Consider the following 18,349-nt stretch of genomic DNA (forward strand, 5'->3'; position numbering starts at 1 on the left):
ACGAACCCGCGTCCCCTGCATCTGTAGGCAGACTCTCAACCACTGTGCCACCAGGGAAGCCCATAAGAGTACCTTTTTAAAAAGAGATCCAAACAGAATAATAGGAAGTACGGTAGCCCAGGAGATCCAAACCTGAGGGAAAATAGAAATGTACAGGTGTAACTGTAGGGTCCAACCCGGTTACTCAATTTTGTCTGCAAATTTGAGGCAAAAAGAAAACATTTGTCCCTCATATGATTTTCATTGTCCATAAGGAAAAAAAAATGACATATAGCTTCTCAGAGGAAGGAATAGTTTTCCTTGTATTCAGTCTGGAAACAGATTTCTAGCACAGTTTCTTACATAGGGATTACTGAATAGATAGATACTGTCCTCAACAGTATCCCTAAGGTTTTAAAAAGGTGCTTATTGTAATGACACTTAATGTAATACTAATAGCAAGTGTGAATGAGCCCTTATTGTATACCAGACACTCCGCTTTCCAGGCATGGTTCCGTTTATTTCCGCATCCACCTTCTGATGTAGGTACTGGTGTTATTTCCATTTTAAAGATTAAGAATCTGACAAAGGTTACGTAATTTGCTCAGGATTCACATAGCTAGTGGTGGACCCAGGCACTCTGATTTCAGATCCTGCTCTTAACCATTTCTCCAGTAAAAAGTACAGTTTAAGGATAGTATTTCTGTCCCAGAGAACCTAATGAGAGTCTTTATTTATCAGGAAGGATTCAAATATCTGGACTTTTAGGTGACAATATTGTCTCTATTTCTTGGAAAACCATGGCATGAACAGTATTGTACATGTTTTAAAAGTTCATTCGTAACTTTGACAAGCTCATTTCATCCTCATACGACATTACTAAATTCTTGTTACTCTTATTTGTTAAAACCATTTAACTATTGAGATAATAAATGTGCTTGACGACAAACTGTTGGGAAAAAAAAATCCCTCATCAATAGTTTGAATGACTGTCTTATAGGAGTAAGTTTAAGTTTATTATTTCTACCTACAGTGGGCAGAACTAGAACTAGTTAAAGATCACCTGTCGGTGTATTTATGCTCAAAATAAAGAACAACTTACTACTGAATCAAACTGACGAAGAATAGAATATGTTCCTTTATGGGATATCATTCCTTGGAATTGTGGAGAAAGACTTAGTATTGCAGGGGGCTTTCTATCCTGGGAGGGATATGAAATTAGCTGAGCTGCAAGATCCTTTCCAACTCTGCATTTCATCATTCTATTTCCAATTGAATATCTATTTCTGAGACATACTCTGTAGTCTCATCAGTAAAATTGAGCTAACGTTTTCTTTATTGTATGGTTGATGGGTTCTGAAGATCAAATAAATATTATATATTAAAGTCCTTTGAAAATTGCTAATACTGTAATTATAATAATTCATTAATTCTTTCAACAAAAGGAAGCATTTTTTCTTTCCTTTTTTTCTTATTTAATAACTACATACCAGCTGAGTGGCTGTTATATGGCACATATAATATTTTACATGTATTATTATCCAATTGACTTACTTTTAATACATTTAGATTTTTCTCTCTTTTTAATCACCATTCACTTATTTTATTCCCCAATTGCCTGAGATAAGTAAAACTCGCAAAGTTTTAAATTTAGATAATGCCAACTAGGTAAAATATTATACAATTTTAAATCAAATGGAAATTCTGTTTACCTGAATCTGTCTCATTATCCTTTAGCAAGAAAAATCAAGACTGGAGACAGATTGCTTCTCACCATCATGCCCTTCTTTAGAAAAATAGCAAAAAATAAAGAGTATTGATCCTGTAAGATAGACAGTCATTTCTGAGTAGGACATATTATAGTTAAATTGATCCTTTAGAACTATTACCTTTTTCCTTTGACTCTTTGGCGTAATTCATGCTCATCATTTTCTTTGAAAATTAACTCAAATCCAGTGCTTTACGGAGGGTTTTCTAGGTTTTTCTCCACTTCATCCTCAACACCCTACAGTGTGTATATGAAGTTTTGGCTCTGTTGTTTAGACTTGCGCAGACTCAGATTTACAGATTTTTAGAGCCAAAAAAGTTCTCTGCAGCCATCCAGCTCAGTGCCTTCATTTCTGGATAAAGAGAATGAGACCCAGCCCCAGGTACAAAGCTGGTCAGTTTCTGAGCCAGAATTATGACCCAGGGCAGTTTTCATTCGCTTCTGTTTTGTAGTTGCTTGATTGTTTTGTGTATATGTTTGGTCTTCCCAGCAAGAGGATTCGTTGTCAGGGACCAAGCTTTTTTCCCCTCATCCAAAGATTCTTCCGCATTGTCCCTGTTCGGTGGAGGCACAAGAGAATGCTGGGAAGCTAGCCTTTTGGTAGCAGATGCCAGTGGTATATGACTATCCTTTGTTCTAGTGCTATTTTTAAGCTGTCTGCAATTTTTGTATTAATATTGAAAACATATTTCTTATATGTTTATCTATTAGTGGGACTGTTTAATGTTATATGCAATTCAAGTTTTGTATTCTCAGAGTTGTCCTGACACAGAGACAGAACTAAATACCTCTGTATTAATTACTGATTAGATAAAATCGTACTTTCTGATAACTTGGAATACTGTGACAAAGGGGATGAGAAGCAAGGTCTGTGTCTCAGTGTTCGATGGGTTCTTCTGAGTTTTCTGTAAGTTGTATAGTACAGAAGAGCTTACCTAGCACAGTGCCCCTCAAACCTGGCCATATATGATGATGACGCCCCCCTCCCCGCATACCACCTGAATTGGGACCCCTGAGGTTGGGACTTGTGTATCTTTATGTTTAAAGTGCTCTGTGGTAGAGAACCATTGGCGTGGAAGAACAGCATCATTGAGATAAGGTCCCCTGTTAAGAGAAAGTTGCTAAGTTGGGAAGGAGTGCTTATATATATATAGTTGGGGAAGAATGGATGTGTATATAGAAACCTTGTAGAAAGATACAGGTTGATTTTTTACATCATTGAAATTACTTGATTGCTTTTGGGATATGTCTTTTGGGCCCACGTAGCAGTTGAATTGCAACTACAAACCTTCATAAAGCCAGAAAGGAATTAACTAAATAAGGACTATGGCTTCTGCTGCTGCAATTCAGAAGTGATAGACAGTCTACACTGATAACAGAAATCTGTTATTAGAAATTGCTATTTTGTCATCTTAATGAGTAGTGGCTAACCCAAACCTGTTGAAAGTTGTAGTAAGATTGGTTCTGTGGCTGGACATCATGGGGCCCATTTTACAGTTATCTATCAATTAAATCTCACTCTCATTGCATTTATTCAATATTAGATATAACTGCACACCATTTATGAGGCTTCCATATTGGTATTCCATTAAATATTAAAGAGATGTTAATAAAATAAAAATAGATATGTTAGGAAATCACAGAACAGCCAGGTGGCCACAGAAGTTTATAAAAGTGGTGAATTAGCAAGTCAATTTAAACTTGGAGTTTTTTCTGAGCCTTGCTTTGGGCTGGGTTCTATGGATTATAGCAAAAGCCTGAGACCAACTTTTTTTTTTTTTAATTTTATTTTATTTACTTTTTTGTACAGCAGGTTCTTATTAGTTATCCATTTTATACATATTAGTGTATATATGTCAATCCCAGTCTCCCAGTTCATCCCACCACCACCACCACTTTCCCCCCGTGATGTCCATACGTTTGTTCTCTGCATCTGTGTTGCTATTTCTGCCCTGTAAACTGGTTCATCTGTACCATTTTTCTAGGTTCCACATATATGTGTTAATATATGACATGTGTTTTTCTCTTTCTGACTTACCTCACTCTGTATGACAGTCTCTAGATCCATCCACGTCTCTACAGATGATCCAATTTCATTCCTTTTTATGGCTGAGTAATATTCCATTGTATATATGTACCACATCTTCTTTATCCATTCATCTGTTGATGGGCATTTAGGTTGCTTCCATGACCTGGCTATTGTAAATAGTGCTGCAATGAACATTGGGGTGCATGTGTCTTTTTGAATTATGTTTTTTTCTGGGTATATGCCCAGTAGTGGGATTGCTGGGTCATATGGTAATTCTATTTTTTAGTTTTTTTAAGGAACCTCCATATTGTTCTCCATAGTGGCTGTATCAATTTACATTCCCACCAACGGTGCAAGAGGGTTCCCTTTTCTCCACACCCTCTCCAGCATTTGTTGTTTGTAGATATTCTGATGATGCCCATTCTAACTGATGTGAGGTGATACCTCATTGTAGTTTTGACTTGCGTTTCTTTAATAGTTAGGAATGTTGAGCAGCTTTTCATGTGCTTCTTGGCCATCTGTATGTCTTCTTTGGAGAAATGTCTAGGTCTTCTGCCCATTTTTGGATTGGGTTGTTTGTTTTTTTAATATTGAGCTGCATGAGCTGTTTATATATTTTGGAGATTAATCCTTTGTCTGTTGATTCGTTTGCAAATATTTTCTCCCATTCTGAGGGTTGTCTTTTTGTCTTGTTTGTAGTTTCCTTTGCTTTGCAAAAGCTTTTAAGCTTCATTAGGTCCCATTTGTTTATTTTTGTTTTTATTTCCATTACTCTAATAGGTGGATCAAAAAAGATCTTGCTGTGATTTATGTCAGAGTGTTCTTCCTATGTTTTCCTCTAAGAGTTTTATTGTGTCCATTCTTACATTTAGGTCTTTAATCCATTTTGAGTTTATCTTTATTTATGGTGTCAGGGAGTGTTCTCATTTCATTCTTTTACATATAGCTGTCCAGGTTTCCCAGCACCACTTATTGAAGAGACTGTCTTTTCTCCTTTGTATATCCTTACCTCTGTTGTCATAGATTAGTTGACCATAGGTGCGTGGGTTTATCTCTGGACTTTCTAGCCTGTTCCATTGATCTGTATTTCTGTTTTTGTGCCAGTACCATTTGTCTTGATTACTGTAGCTTTGTAGTATAGTCTGAAGTCAGGAAGTCTGATTCTTCCAGCTCCGTTTTTTCCCCTCAAGACTGCTTTGGCTATTCAAGGTCTTTTGCGTCTCCTTACAAATTTTAAGATTTTTTTTTCTAGTTCTGTGAAAAATGCCATTGGTAGTTTGATAGGGATTGCATTGAATCTGTAGATTCCTTTGGGTAGTGTAGTCATTTTCACAATATTGACTCTTCCAATCCAAGAACATGGTATATCTCTCCATCTGTTGGTATCATCTTTAATTTCTTTCATCAGTGTCTTATAGTTTTCTGCATACAGGTCTTTTGTCTCCCTACGTAGGTTTATTCCTAGGTGTTTTATTCTTTTTGTTGCAGTGGTAAATGGGAGTGTTTCCTTAGTTTCTCTTTCAGATTTTTCATCATTAGTGTATAGGAATGCAAGAGATTTCAGTGCATTAATTTTGTATCCTGCAACTTTAGCAAATTCATTGATTAGCTCTAGCAGTTTTCTGGTGGCATCTTTAGGATTCTCTATGTATAGTATCATGTCATCTGCAAGCAGTGACAATTTTACTACTTCTTTTCTGATTTGGATTCCTTTTATTTCTTTTTCTTCTCTGATTGCCATGGCTAGGACTTCCAAAACTATGTTGAATAATAGTGGTGAGAGTGGACATCCTTGTCTTTTTCCTGATCTTAAAGGAAATGGTTTCAGTTTTTCACCATTGAGAATGATGTTGGCTGTGGGTTTGTTGTATATGGCCTTTATTATGTTGAGGTAGGTTCCCTCTATGCCCACTTTCTGGAGAATTTTTATCCTCAGTGGGTGTTGAACATTGTCAGAAGCTTTCTCTGCATCTATTGAGATGGTCATATGGTTTTTCTTCTTCAATTTGTTAATACGGTGTATCACATTGATTGATTTGCGTATATTGAAGAATCCTTGCATCCCTGGGATAGATCCCACTTGATCATGGTGTATAATCCTTTTAATGTGTTGTTGGATTCTGTTTGCTAGTATTTTGTTGAGGATTTTTGCATCTATATTCATCAGTGATATTGGCCTGTACTTTTCTTTCTTTGTGACATCCTTGTCTGGTTTTGGCATCAGGGTGATGGTGGCCTTGTAGAATGAGTTTGGGAGTGTTCCTTCCTCTGCAATTTTTTGGAAGAGGTTGAGAAGGATAGGTGTTAGCTCTTCTCTAAATGTTTGATAGAATTCACCTGTGAAGCCATCTGGTTCTGGACTTTTGTTTGTTGGAAGATTTTTAATCACAGTTTCAATTTCTTGTGATTGGTCAGACTAACTTTTGAGCCAAGACATTTAGTTTTCAAAGGAGGCAACGTTGGATAGACTGATGATTGTGATTTAATAGTAGTTACATATTTATAATTTCTTGAATATAATGAGACAGAGGATGATAATTTTTCTTTTCTTTTTCAACTTGAGGACTCCTGGGATCATCTAATTCTAGAATTTCACCGATAAGGAAACTTCAAAAAAAATGTGATAACTGTCTCTTAATAAGTATTCAGAGCAGGAAGAACTTTATTTTCCTCTTAGTAGTGGGTCACTACTAAGTTATGTGTGTATGGATCACATGGCATTTTCATTTAGTCAATGGAGAGTTGAGAGGGTCTGTGTTTTAGCACTTGAATATTGGACATGATTCAAATGTGAGTCAAGTGTGTCTAGAGGCTTTATTCATACCTATTTTCTTTTAGTCAGCAATGCTTCATAATACCCTGGTTTCATGAATTAATTTTAATGGAATTAAACTTGAACAGCTCAAAATTATATAATTAATTTCATTCAGCTACAATTAGAGTTACTAATTGAATCAAGCCTACTAGCATGACACCTGGCGGCAGTCAGCTACATGACAGTAGCAGCAAGTATGTAGGACTCTGCGGTGAGAGAGTTCCTGTGTACTAGTGAGTTGGTAGAAAAATCTTTTCTGTTGATCATCTCAGAAAGGCCTTGGCTTGACTGTAGCAGTGGAAAGATTTCTAGAGTTGTTTAAAAAAGTCAAGATTTTAATTGAAAGTAACACATCTCAGGAAGATTACATTTTCTCTAGGATAATGCTGAGTAAATGTTACATAAATCTAGAACATATTGGTTTAGCATGCTTCTAATTTATATTTTACTGCTATCTGAATATGGTTTTGCTTTCTAAAAATACTTAGCATTGAAGACCCTATTTTTTTCAGAAATCTTAGCCTCTGGACTTATTCCCGAGTGTCCGTGCATTTTCATGTGTTGAAATGTGTTTTATTGCAGAACTTTTCAATTGTGAAATCCCCATGGTACATGAGAAATTTCTGCATATGCAGAAATTTTTCCTTCCACTGGAAACATTACTACAGTTGACTAACAACTTCTGTTTGAATCTCTTTCCTTTCCTTGCTTCCATGGCTTGACATTATCTAGTTTTTCTTCCTTCTCTGACTCCTTTCTAATTGTACAGACCCCCCTTGATAGTCTTCTTTTAATATACTCATTCTTTTGGTGAGTGTATTCATTTGAATGGCTTCAGCAATCAGATTTAGGGAGATGACTGTTTCTTGCTATATGTTATTTGTGTCTTGCAGATTCAAATGTTCAACACTAAACTCATCCACTAGACTGTAAACTCCATGAAGGCCTGGGCTGTGTCTCGTAACTGATTGTATCCCCACTGCATAGTACGATGCCCAGACATCTACCATGTACAAATATATATTTTAAAAATTATTCTCCTGGTCTCTAGGTTTTTCCAGTCAACTCCAGACTAAGAGAACTCAGTCAGCTCCAATCCCATCTTCTCTGATAATGTGTGAATCCTCTAGTTATTTTCTCCCAATTACCTCCTTTCCCATTTTTTATCCAGTTGTCGAAACTCTCATCAACTTCTACCTGGACTGTGCTAAGTTTCCCTTTTAGTTTCCCTTACTCTGCTCTCCCTCTTAGATGCATCCATACTCCAGTGATTCTCAAGGATGTAAGTATAGTAGAATCACCTAAGCCCCCTTCCCCCAAATTAAATTAGAATTTTAGGTCATGGGGCCCAGGAATCTTTTTTAAAAAGTCCCCTGAGTGAGTTAAAGTACAGTCAGGATAGAGAACCACTGGTGTGTACAAGTTCATTAATCTTTCTTATGTGTGGCTTTGATTAAACAATTCATAAAGATTCAGTGGCTACTATCACTTATTTATTTCACTTTGAAATAAGGTCCAGATTTTTCACCTTGATATTCAATTATCCATAGCATGTCCCTGTTCAAACTTTTACCATCTTATTTCCTAATATCCCTCTTTAAGTACTTCACAGTGCAGAAAGTTGGAACTTTTGCCCAGGTGTCTGCTTTTTGAGTTCACCCATGCTGTTTTTCCACCTGGAATGGCCTTTCTCCCATCTCTACTTTGAGAATTCCTTCTGATCTTAAAGACCATCCAACATGCACCATTTTCTATAGCACCTTTCTTGAGCTTTCAATACTGATGAGTTTCTTTTTCTTCCTTTGAACCTTTTTTTTAGTGCTCTAGACCTCTTATAATGTTAATTGTACCTTATGTTACAGCCTGCTTTTTGCCTGAGTTATGTTCCTAATAAGACATTACTTTTCCTTACTTCTTGGCTTCCCCCTTGAGAACCCATAAACCCACATATAAATCTCTCATCTTCTTTGATGCTTTCCCTGCCACCCCTGCCCTCTGCATGTATGGACTCACTTCGATCCTTGATGTAACCGTTCCACATTTTTCTATTATGGCAGATCATTTGCTGTTTCAACGACTTCTTTACAATAATCTTAACATAATTTTTACAGTAAAATCTTCACTGCTAGCCATATAGTAGGTGCTCAGTAAAGCTCTGCTATTGAGTCAATAACATATGCAACAGTTACTAGAGATACTGCTCCCATTTCTTTAAATTATGGCAGATTTAGAAGCATTTTTTAAAAATCTATAAAATGAAAAAATAGAGAAAAATATGTAACATTTAATGATAATAAATATATATGTTTTTTTTTTTTTTTTAGAAAAATGTGATAAAGAAAATACTGAGAGAGATATAACTCAAGCCACTGATAGCTGCTTCACACATGGAGAGATGCAAGACCAGTCCATTTGGGGAAATTGTTCAGATGACAAACTCATCAGAAGTAAGTATTTTTGGAGAAAACTGGAGTGCTTTGGGGACATGACTATGATAATATGCTCTCAGTTAATCGTCTGATATAATTCTGCTAGAAATCTGTAAATCAACAGAGTTCATCTGGAAGTGTTTTTCATGAGTCTTTTAAAATGCAGCGCTAAAAGTAGGGTATAAATAATACTATCTGTCAGCTTTCATCCCACCTTTAAAAAGGAAGAATTGACCTATACATTTTGGACTCCATCCTCAGAGAGACTTAAACAAAACTTAATACCTTCTTGAGCAGTGACTAAGTAGAAGTCAGACAGTTCGAAGTATAAACAGACTGAAACTAAAAAGATAAAGACGGAGGTAAAGGACGATGAGTAGTGCTTTGGTAATGCCGTGCGGTCCTTGTTCTTCTGGCCAAATGATTCCAACCTGTTTTTTACAGTTAACACTTTTATCACTACTTGGCTTCTTTTTATTCTCTTTCTCTTCTTAAAATTGCTCTGTAGAATATATAAGAAGCTTTGGTTTAGTTTTGTTTTACTCTGGGAATACACTGAAATGTCAGTATCTTTTGAGTGCTATTCAGAATGCCTGTCAATGTCAGGTTTTACTTGTTCTGGTCGCTAAATTCCCCCAGGTGGATTCAAGATGAATTTGCCATATAATGAACAATTTTCTGTAGTGAATGTGTAAGTAGAAAGAACACTACTGTACCACACCTGGAAGGGCATAGGAGTACTACATCTTTTGAAATTCTCATTCATGGTAACAGAATTATCGTGTCACTTCTCAGTTTTCCGGAGTAGACAGAGGAGAAGTTTTATTCTGGGAATCAAGCGTTGTTTTACTTTATTTTTTTAAATTTAATTCTTCACTTCAGACAACTTCATAATACAGACCCTTTTTCGTGTTACATGTTACATTTACTTTGAATCTTGGGATATTGCCTTTCCTCTCTAGAATGCCCAGTATCTGTCCTTAACTGAAACCAAACAGAAAAAAAGCAGGTAGAAGGAAAAAGCCAACTTTGTAGAAAACAAAAAATAACAATAGAAACAGTACTGAAGGAGACTTCAAGTTTTCAAACAAAAGTTCTAAAAGTGAGTGTGTTTTAGTTTAATTTTAGAACCATTTTGGTTTTTTACACCTTTCTATTTGGGAAGGGAATAGAAAGGAAATGAAACTCAGAAATTTGTGAGGAGCGAGATTTATATAGCTTTCTCCAAAGAATCAAATAAACATTATTTCAAGTAAACATTTATCGCTGAAACATATATTGGTTGTCTTCTATCTAAATATTGACTCTACTGTTGTGAAACTTAAGGTTTTGTGAGATACTGGCATATTTTATCTATGATTTCCCAAACAACCAGAGAGTTAGAGCGAGAAGGGGTCTTACAGACAATTTTAACTTCACCTTTTGGGAGGCATAATTGTTTGCTCTTTTTTTTTTTCCCATAGTCACAGAATTTTAAGTGTGTGTGTTTCATTTAATAGATTTATTCCCCTAATCTCCCTTCCTAGGGCCCACACTAGGAAAACGTGAGTAAGAACTCTTAGGACAAAACCCAACATATAAGTACTGTTGTGTAAGGATGTGGCAAGTCATATTAACATGTTAAAACTTTTTTGTGCTATTTGATGAAGCTCATTTTAGTTGCAGAATTCATACCATTAAAGGGAATGGATTTAAAATGAACTCCTCTCTCTATTGTCTATACTGGTTACATGGACAATGATAAAAAGAAAATATTGTAAAGTGCATGAAATTCTTTATTGAGATGACGATGCAGCCTGTACCATGGGGCAGTGGAGTATTTGGGAACAACTGTCTAGTTGCCTACTAGAAGGAATGCACTGAAGGAATGCAGAGAGAGAGCTTTATGGCCCCCTCTGAGAGGGCTGCTGGGAAAACTGACAGATGAATGGATATTGAAAGATAATGGCCAAAGACAGTATTGTTCTCTGGCCCAAAACATGTTGCCAAGAATTTCCAGATATTTGTGGGTGACTTTGGACTGTGAATTCTGATGACAGAGTTCAAAAACTACATTTTTGTTATTTTCCTGGTCATACTTTTCTAGACAAAGGCTACTCTGTTGGGTCTACAGAAAAGTTTGATACCTCGATTTGCTGGGATGGAGCATTTTATGTCATCTTTAAAACCGATTTAAGTCTGGATAGCATTTGCAAGTTTGATAATCTAATAGCTTCTGCTGTTCCAACTCCCAGATACTAAACTCTACAAACCTAGCCTGACTTTCCATCTTTGGCTTTCCCCATTGAGTCGCTGGCCATCATCTCTGCGTCATTTAACATCTGTCTCTCTTAACCCTGCAGTTAGGGAGATGCTTCAGCATCTAGCCCATTTTGGGGGCCCAGTGAGTCTTTTGTAATAACAATAGGCCCTGGAAAGAAGGCGGTGGCTCAGAGCTGCATGGGGGAGGAGGGGAACATCTGTGGTGAGTCAGGACTGGGCTGGCTCCTGTGCCAGAGTCCTGTGTGGCTCCCTGAGCACCGTGGAAGAGGCGGACAGCTTGCTCTCATGGAATTGATTTTAGTTTCCCACTGTAGTGCGAGGTTGGCTGGATGGAGGCATCATCAGAAAAATGAGGCCGGCTAGGGTGTGGGAACATTTTCAAATGTGCAGCCCACTCTTTTTCCAAGCTTCCATGGGACAGTTCAGCTGCATAAGCAAGAAGTGAAGGGGAGTGACTGTTTAATGAGACTTTTTTCTTATCTATTCTTGAGAGTGGTGAGTGAGGGCTGGCCGCTAATGTCTCTGTTGTCCCAGATGCCTGCTGCCTTCTTTGTTAGATGTTTAAGGCATAATTTATAGGAGACTGTTAGCTGTCAGTGTGATGAGGCTGTTTTTACTTTTCTGAGAATAACCGGGCTCTGGAAAGTCAAGGGAGTGGCTGCTTTGGAAATTGTATTCTAATTAAAGGGTGTATTCTCAGACCTCATAAACGAGATCCAAGCTGAGAATAATTTCCAAATTATTCTGTGAACTTTAACCCTGACCTCAGTGGACCACCCACTTGTGGCTCAAAGTTGGTGCAGGCTCTACACAGGCCTTCCAGCTTCGTGTGCCTTCTCTGGTCCGTCTAGAAAACGTCACAGGTGGCAGACCTGAGGTATTATGCTCTCAGGGCCTAGATTTCAAATTGGTTGCCCTTGAGTTGCTGACTTATTAGAATCCTTTCTGGAAGTTATAAATAAAGGAGAAGAAATCCATATGGAATCGAACATTTCAAATAAATAGGCCATACACAATCTGGTCAGGGAATGTGCATTGTGATTCTCTTTCTTATGAAATTTAAATGAAAAAGATGATTCCAACCACTTAAATTTGTTTTAAAAAAAATCTAAATCAAATCAGTAAAGAATTAAAAACATAAGGAGGTTTTGTGAGGAAATTTTATAATTGGAAAGGGTTTTTTTTACTGTATAAATTTTTATCTTTTATACAGTTTAAAAGTCATTCATATTTGGAGAAAATATTTTGGTGTATAATTTAATTTCTGGAATGGGGCTTACATTTTAGAATTTGTAAGGGTACCTTTCTATGGTTAAGACTGGCTTTTCCCCTCAGATTAGCATATATGGGACAGTATAGAATTTGGAGCTATGCCTTGTTTTACTAATCATTAGTCCTCTGACTTAGTGGAATAAATGTTGCAGTGAAGTGACTTCCTCAATTAATATTGATTTTTCTATTTAACCCATAATATGCATAAACTGATAACAGGCAATAGGCAACATTTCATGTTTTAATTAGGCTAGAAAAGGAACAGAAGTAACATTTCATCTCAGTCTTTGGGGGGATTTCTAAGGTAGGAAGGAGTGTGTCTGTGTGTGTGTGTGTGTGTGTGTGTTACTGTGCTTATACTCATAGGCATGAGTAAATTTTCCTTTAATTTAGGTCAAATTCTACTATTCTAATTATTTCCTATGGAGAGAGAGCTTACGTTTTTCTTTGTTCTTCTTTCTAAAATGCCTCAGGTCTCTCTCTCAGTTTTTTCTAGGTCTTTCTGAAAATTCTTACTACTTAACTTTATCCTTGGACATTGTTTTTACATAAACGCCTCCTAATTCTAAATGTCATTACTTCACCCTAGAAATTTTCCTTAGCTTCTCTTCTGAAATAAATTTCCCATTAAATGAAACTATTTTGCTCAGCCAGTTCTCTCCTTTGTGATTTTGTAGAATTCCCATGATCTGAAGCAAAGTTAGAATGCTCTACTTAAATGGTAATCCCCATTCTGTTTAACCCATTTATTCATTTTGAAGAGGTTTTAGCTCTCATAATAGTAAGCACTTAATTGGTAGTAGAACGCAAGCCCTCGTTCTCTAATTCACACTCACCTCTTCTTGATGGAGCTGGTGCATCATGCTTTTTCACTCATGCTTCTACTTGAAACCCTCTTGGCGTCCTCTGAGTTTCCTCTCAACAGGCTCTGTTGTTAGGAGCTCTATCATTTCTTTTACTCGCCTTTGCCAACTTATTGCTGATCACCCCTTAATGAATACCATTTCATCACATTAGGGAATGCTTCCTCTATCTAAAATACTGAAAGAAAGGCAGAGACTACTCAGGTGTACTATTTATATACTTAGAGCATTTCTCACTTTGACTATAGGGAGAGAACACCGAGAGGTCAGGATTTAAATGTTTTCAGCGGCTCTCATGTTTTAATGCTCATCTCAGTAAGTATTATTTGGTTTTCTTTAGAATTCACTTTATATAAAAGAGGCCATAAACAAGCACCCCACCCCCTCTCCCCCCAGGTAAGTACCACCCAGTAGGACTGGGAGATGTGGCTTTCCTGCTGTGTTTCTTAGGTAATCTGGTAGTCTTTCCCTGATATCAATACTTCATGCTCATTCATTTGGGAGTAAGTCATGGTGACATCTATCTTGCTTAGTGTCTAGTCCTCTATTTGTCTCTCAGAAAAATTCTCTTTTTTAATATGCTGACCAAGTGGTGATGTAGCTACAGTTCGGATGCTTTACTTGTTGCTATAGACAGGAATTAACCATCAATCAATGTAAAACCCAACTCATGGTTTGATTTTAGGGTTGGGTGGATAACCAATAGCCATTTCTGATGGCTCCCCATATTTAACACATAGGTCAATGATAGCCATTAGGCTGTGTTCTAGAATGGAGCTCAAGTTCCCTGACGCACTTTTTCCTCGTGGTGCGTGCGTTACCCCGTGCTCATCTGGGTTCTGCCCAAAAAGCTAGGGAGAACCATTGTCCGTGTTTTGTTTTCAGCATCTTAGATTCAGGGACCTGGAGACCAATGAAAGCTGACTGCCAGGGTTCAGACCTTGGATGCATTATTAGTACTGGTGTTGAGCAAGTTCCCTAAACTCTATGAGATCAAATTGCTCATTTTTAGAATGGAGGTACTAATTCTGTATACCTCATTGTGTTATTTTAAAGGTTATACAGGAAAACGCATTGTATGCTTAATTAGCACAGAGCTAAATGGGTAAACATTCAGGTGAATTTATCATTTTTTATTATGATTATTCTTGGGCCCAAGTATCAGTTATAAGGCTTTTTATTTATTTTTTTCTCTCTGTGGTTCCAATGGGTTACACGTCCAGACATCCTGGGTACAGAGGCCAGGTCTTTCTGAGACCATTGATATTTACGTCCATAACAGTAGCCAGCAGAGTGGCTGCTACATGGTTTATGATTAATAAATGCTTGATTACTTAAGTGTATTGAATTAATGAGAGGAGGGCAGAGATTCCTGGTTCATTCATGTCAAGTTCCATATGGAACTTCCAAGTTCCATAGATACTCTGATGATGTGAAGCTATCAAGTCCTAAGTTTGACCGCTGTTCACTGATAAGGCTCTTCTGAAGCGTTTTCAGTGAACTGTGGCAGTGCTCTGGATAACGTTTATTGTCTGCCTAGGTGGGTAGGGATGACGCTTTATGTAGGGCCTTTTTTGGTCCCCTATTCCTTATTTTTCTTGCCTACCTACAAGAAAGAAGTTTGAGACTACTTTAGTTCCCTTCCTTCCTTCTTTATCCTTCCTTCCCTTGCTTTCTCCCTACCTCCCCACTCTCCTCCCTTCTCTCCCTCCTTTCTTCTTATCTCTTTCGCTGCCTAAGTTAGTTTTTGTGTTTTGTATTCTATAAAATACAATATTTTTATTATTCTTATTATTCCTATTAATATTATCATTTAATCTATTACTTTACCTTTCATCTTTATCAAATACCACGACTCATTCAATTTCCAATCTATATCCTACTACGCTTTCGTTAAAGATTTTCAGATATTCCTAAAATCTTTTGCTCTTTACTGGGGGAGATGAGATGGTATTGCAGTACAAGTGGTGGATGAGAGCTCAGTGAGGGAGCCAGATTTATTCCTTTCCCATTTGGGAGTTCTTTGAGCCCCAGGGAGGAGCTGAGGCCTGGGAACTCGCTTAGAGACCACCCTGAAAATGCTAACCACTGAAGAAATAAATAACCTTTAATGATCAAGACCATAAATACTGCGGTCTAGATAATTTTAGTTCTCAAACCTCAAACTTCCTGGATCTGAACACTGTGAATTTACTCATAGATTATTATTTGTAGAGCATGTTACTATAATGAACTTTCAGGATTAGGAATCAAAATATAACTTTGAAAACTGAATAAAAAATCAGTTACATTACGACAGAGTGCTAATAGTGTGCCGACATTGTGTTGTGTTGGATACAGTGATGAATAATACAGGTGCGGTCTCCACATTCAGAATTTACAGTCTGGTGGAAGAGACGTGCAGTTCACCTTGAAATGATCGTGTGTGCTTTGAATGCTGTGATGGGGAAGTGCAGGCAGCTGTGTGTTCACATTTCAGAAACACAAATACTCAGGTAGGGGAGAGTCCAAGAGGGCTTTCCAGAGGAAGTGGTGTCTGTTTGGACACCTGAAGGAGTTGGCCAACTCAAGCAGAGCAGGGGATGGAGTGGAGCCAGAGTGTTCCAGGCCCAAAGAACAGTACACCCACAGGCCTAGAGGCAAGAGAGAACCTCAAGAGCCAGCTTGAGGAGAGTTGGAGAAGTTTTGTGTAAGCTGGGATGTAAGATGTGAGATGAGGGGTAGAAAGATGGAGGGAAAGAATCTGTTAATAAGCGTTGAGGGAAGATGGAAGGTATTGAAGGGAGAAGTGACTTCAATTTATATTTTAGTTTGGCTATATTTTAGGATGATTGCTTTTGCAATAGTTAGAAAATAAATAAGAATGGGAAGGACTGAAGGCATTAGGAGATCAACTGAGCCTGTTGTGTTAATCCAACTGAGAAAAGAAGGTGGCTTGGACTGGGGTAGTGGCAGGTGGGTTTGCAAGAAGTAGATGGATTCAGCTTTTTTATAGGGTACAATCAATCAGTAAGACCTCTGGGGAAAGGGAATGGCAGGTGCCGGGAAGGAGGCCAAGGTTTTTAGTTTGGACAAATGATAGTTGTGATGAAAGGACAGTGGGGCAAAGGAGTTAAGGACATTGTCCAACTAGAGCTTGAAGTGATGGGCTGTGAATGGCAGATGGGTAGGGAAAGAAGTGAAGACAGGAAGGATCTTACAGATAAGAAAGAAAAACCAGTGATACTAATGAATCCCTAAAGATTTCCGTTTTTTTTTAAGAAACTAAACAAAAGAGGTATAGATGCAGTAGGTGAATGGGATAAGTGGAAAGAGAAGATGGATTATGAGAATGGGAAATAGGAATTTAAGACTTCTGAGGTGGAACAATCCCAGGTGAGGACAAGGACCGAAGTGTGGCCCTGAGGATGCGATGGAAATAGCTTTCCCTAAACCCAGAGTACTTGATTGGGAAGAGGTTTTGGAAGCTTCATAAAAATTGCCGTATTTGGGGGCTTCCCTGGTGGCGCAGTGGTTGAGAGTACACCTGCCGATGCAGGGGACACGGGTTCGTGCCCCGGTCCGGGAAGATCCCACATGCCGCGGAGCGGCTGGGCCCGTGAGCCGTGGCCGCTGAGCCTGCGCGTCCGGAGCCTGTGCTCCGCAACGGGAGAGGCCGCAACAGTGAGAGGCCCGCGTACCGCAAAAAAACAAAAACAAAAACAAAAAATTGCCGTATTTGGCAGGTGGGGAAACAGAAATGCAGATGTTTCCTCCAAGCAACATGGCAAAGCTGGGGCTTCATCTATGTTTTTCTTGCATCTCAATCTCTTGAATTCCTCACCAAACCTTGGTGGCTAAGAAGAAGGCAGCCAGTTTCCATGGTTCTTGAGAACTTGTCTCTGGGTCTTCGCTGCTTTGTGCTAAGGTCAGTCACCTGCTGTAGATCAGAGAGATAGTAGTTTGATATCCTCTAAGCTGAGGACCCTGAAATGAGCAAAGAATAATACACATGGTTTGAAGCTGCTGGTTTTCTTTACTGGAAGATTCTAAAGGATCTTCTCCATCTAGTCCAGTAGACATACAAAATTGGGACTTAAAAAAAAGATTAATATCGATCAGTGTGTGCGTATCAAAGTATATGTGTGTATTTATTTTTTTCTTAATGGAAGATGTCTCCTCACAATAGTCAGCTCTAGGGAGTAATGTGAAATTGAGTGAGGACATACTGGTGAAGAAGACTTCCATTTAATATTCTGTATGCTATCTTCTGCACTGTATTTTTTCCCCCATGAGGTGAATTATTTTATTGTATTAAAAGCAATAATATTTGAAAAAGAAAATTCTCCCATATAGCAAAAATTGATCAGGGTGAGGGCCTAGCTTCCCAAAGCTGCATTAGAGCCCAGTTACCTGTAGGAAATGCTCAGGTCACAGGTAAGCCAGGGGATTCCGCTTCCTTCAGGTTCTGCAGAAGACAGGACCAGCTATATCATTTTGGAGGTGGAGAGCAGTGTAAGATGAGAATGCGGGGCCCCTTGTTGAAAACTTATGAATTTCACCGTGGCAACAGCAGAGCGTTAAACCAAGTTCACTGCTCCTTTTAAACTTGGGGCTCAAGTGGTCTTGCACGGGTCACATGCCTATGAAGCTGGGCCTGGCTGGAGCCTTGAGAGAGCAGGGGTTTAGTTCTGGTAAGCAAAAACAGTATACCTTGTACACATTTTATAATTTTTTTTAGTATGTTCCTGAAATTCAAGAACGAAGGAGTTTTTCTGGGCTTGTCAAATCAGTTGCTATGTTGTTAGTCACAAGCATGAGTGACTTGTGACGATAGCTATGTGAAACAGCTGCCATGCGGCAAGCTCTCAAAGGGAGACAGTGGCTCCCAGCTCTTATCCAGCCACAGAAGGGGTGAGATCTGCTTCCAGCTTTACCTAGGCTCAGTACTGA

General features: G+C 38.2%; 1 protein-coding gene across 1 annotated transcript in view; it reads left to right on the plus strand.

Moving 5' to 3' along the window:
* MDFIC (MyoD family inhibitor domain containing) overlaps positions 1-18,349 on the plus strand; it is a 99,428-nt gene that overhangs the window by 13,455 nt on the left and 67,624 nt on the right. Inside the window, exon 3 of the mRNA XM_029233715.1 lies at positions 8,916-9,038. Within this exon, the coding sequence (XP_029089548.1) occupies positions 8,916-9,038 (123 nt within the window). The remainder of the gene's footprint in view (positions 1-8,915; positions 9,039-18,349) is intronic.

Source organism: Monodon monoceros, unplaced genomic scaffold (genome assembly GCF_005190385.1).
Source record: "Monodon monoceros isolate NGI ecotype Baffin Bay Population unplaced genomic scaffold, NGI_Narwhal_1 Super_Scaffold_2, whole genome shotgun sequence".
Taxonomy (NCBI): domain Eukaryota; kingdom Metazoa; phylum Chordata; class Mammalia; order Artiodactyla; family Monodontidae; genus Monodon; species Monodon monoceros.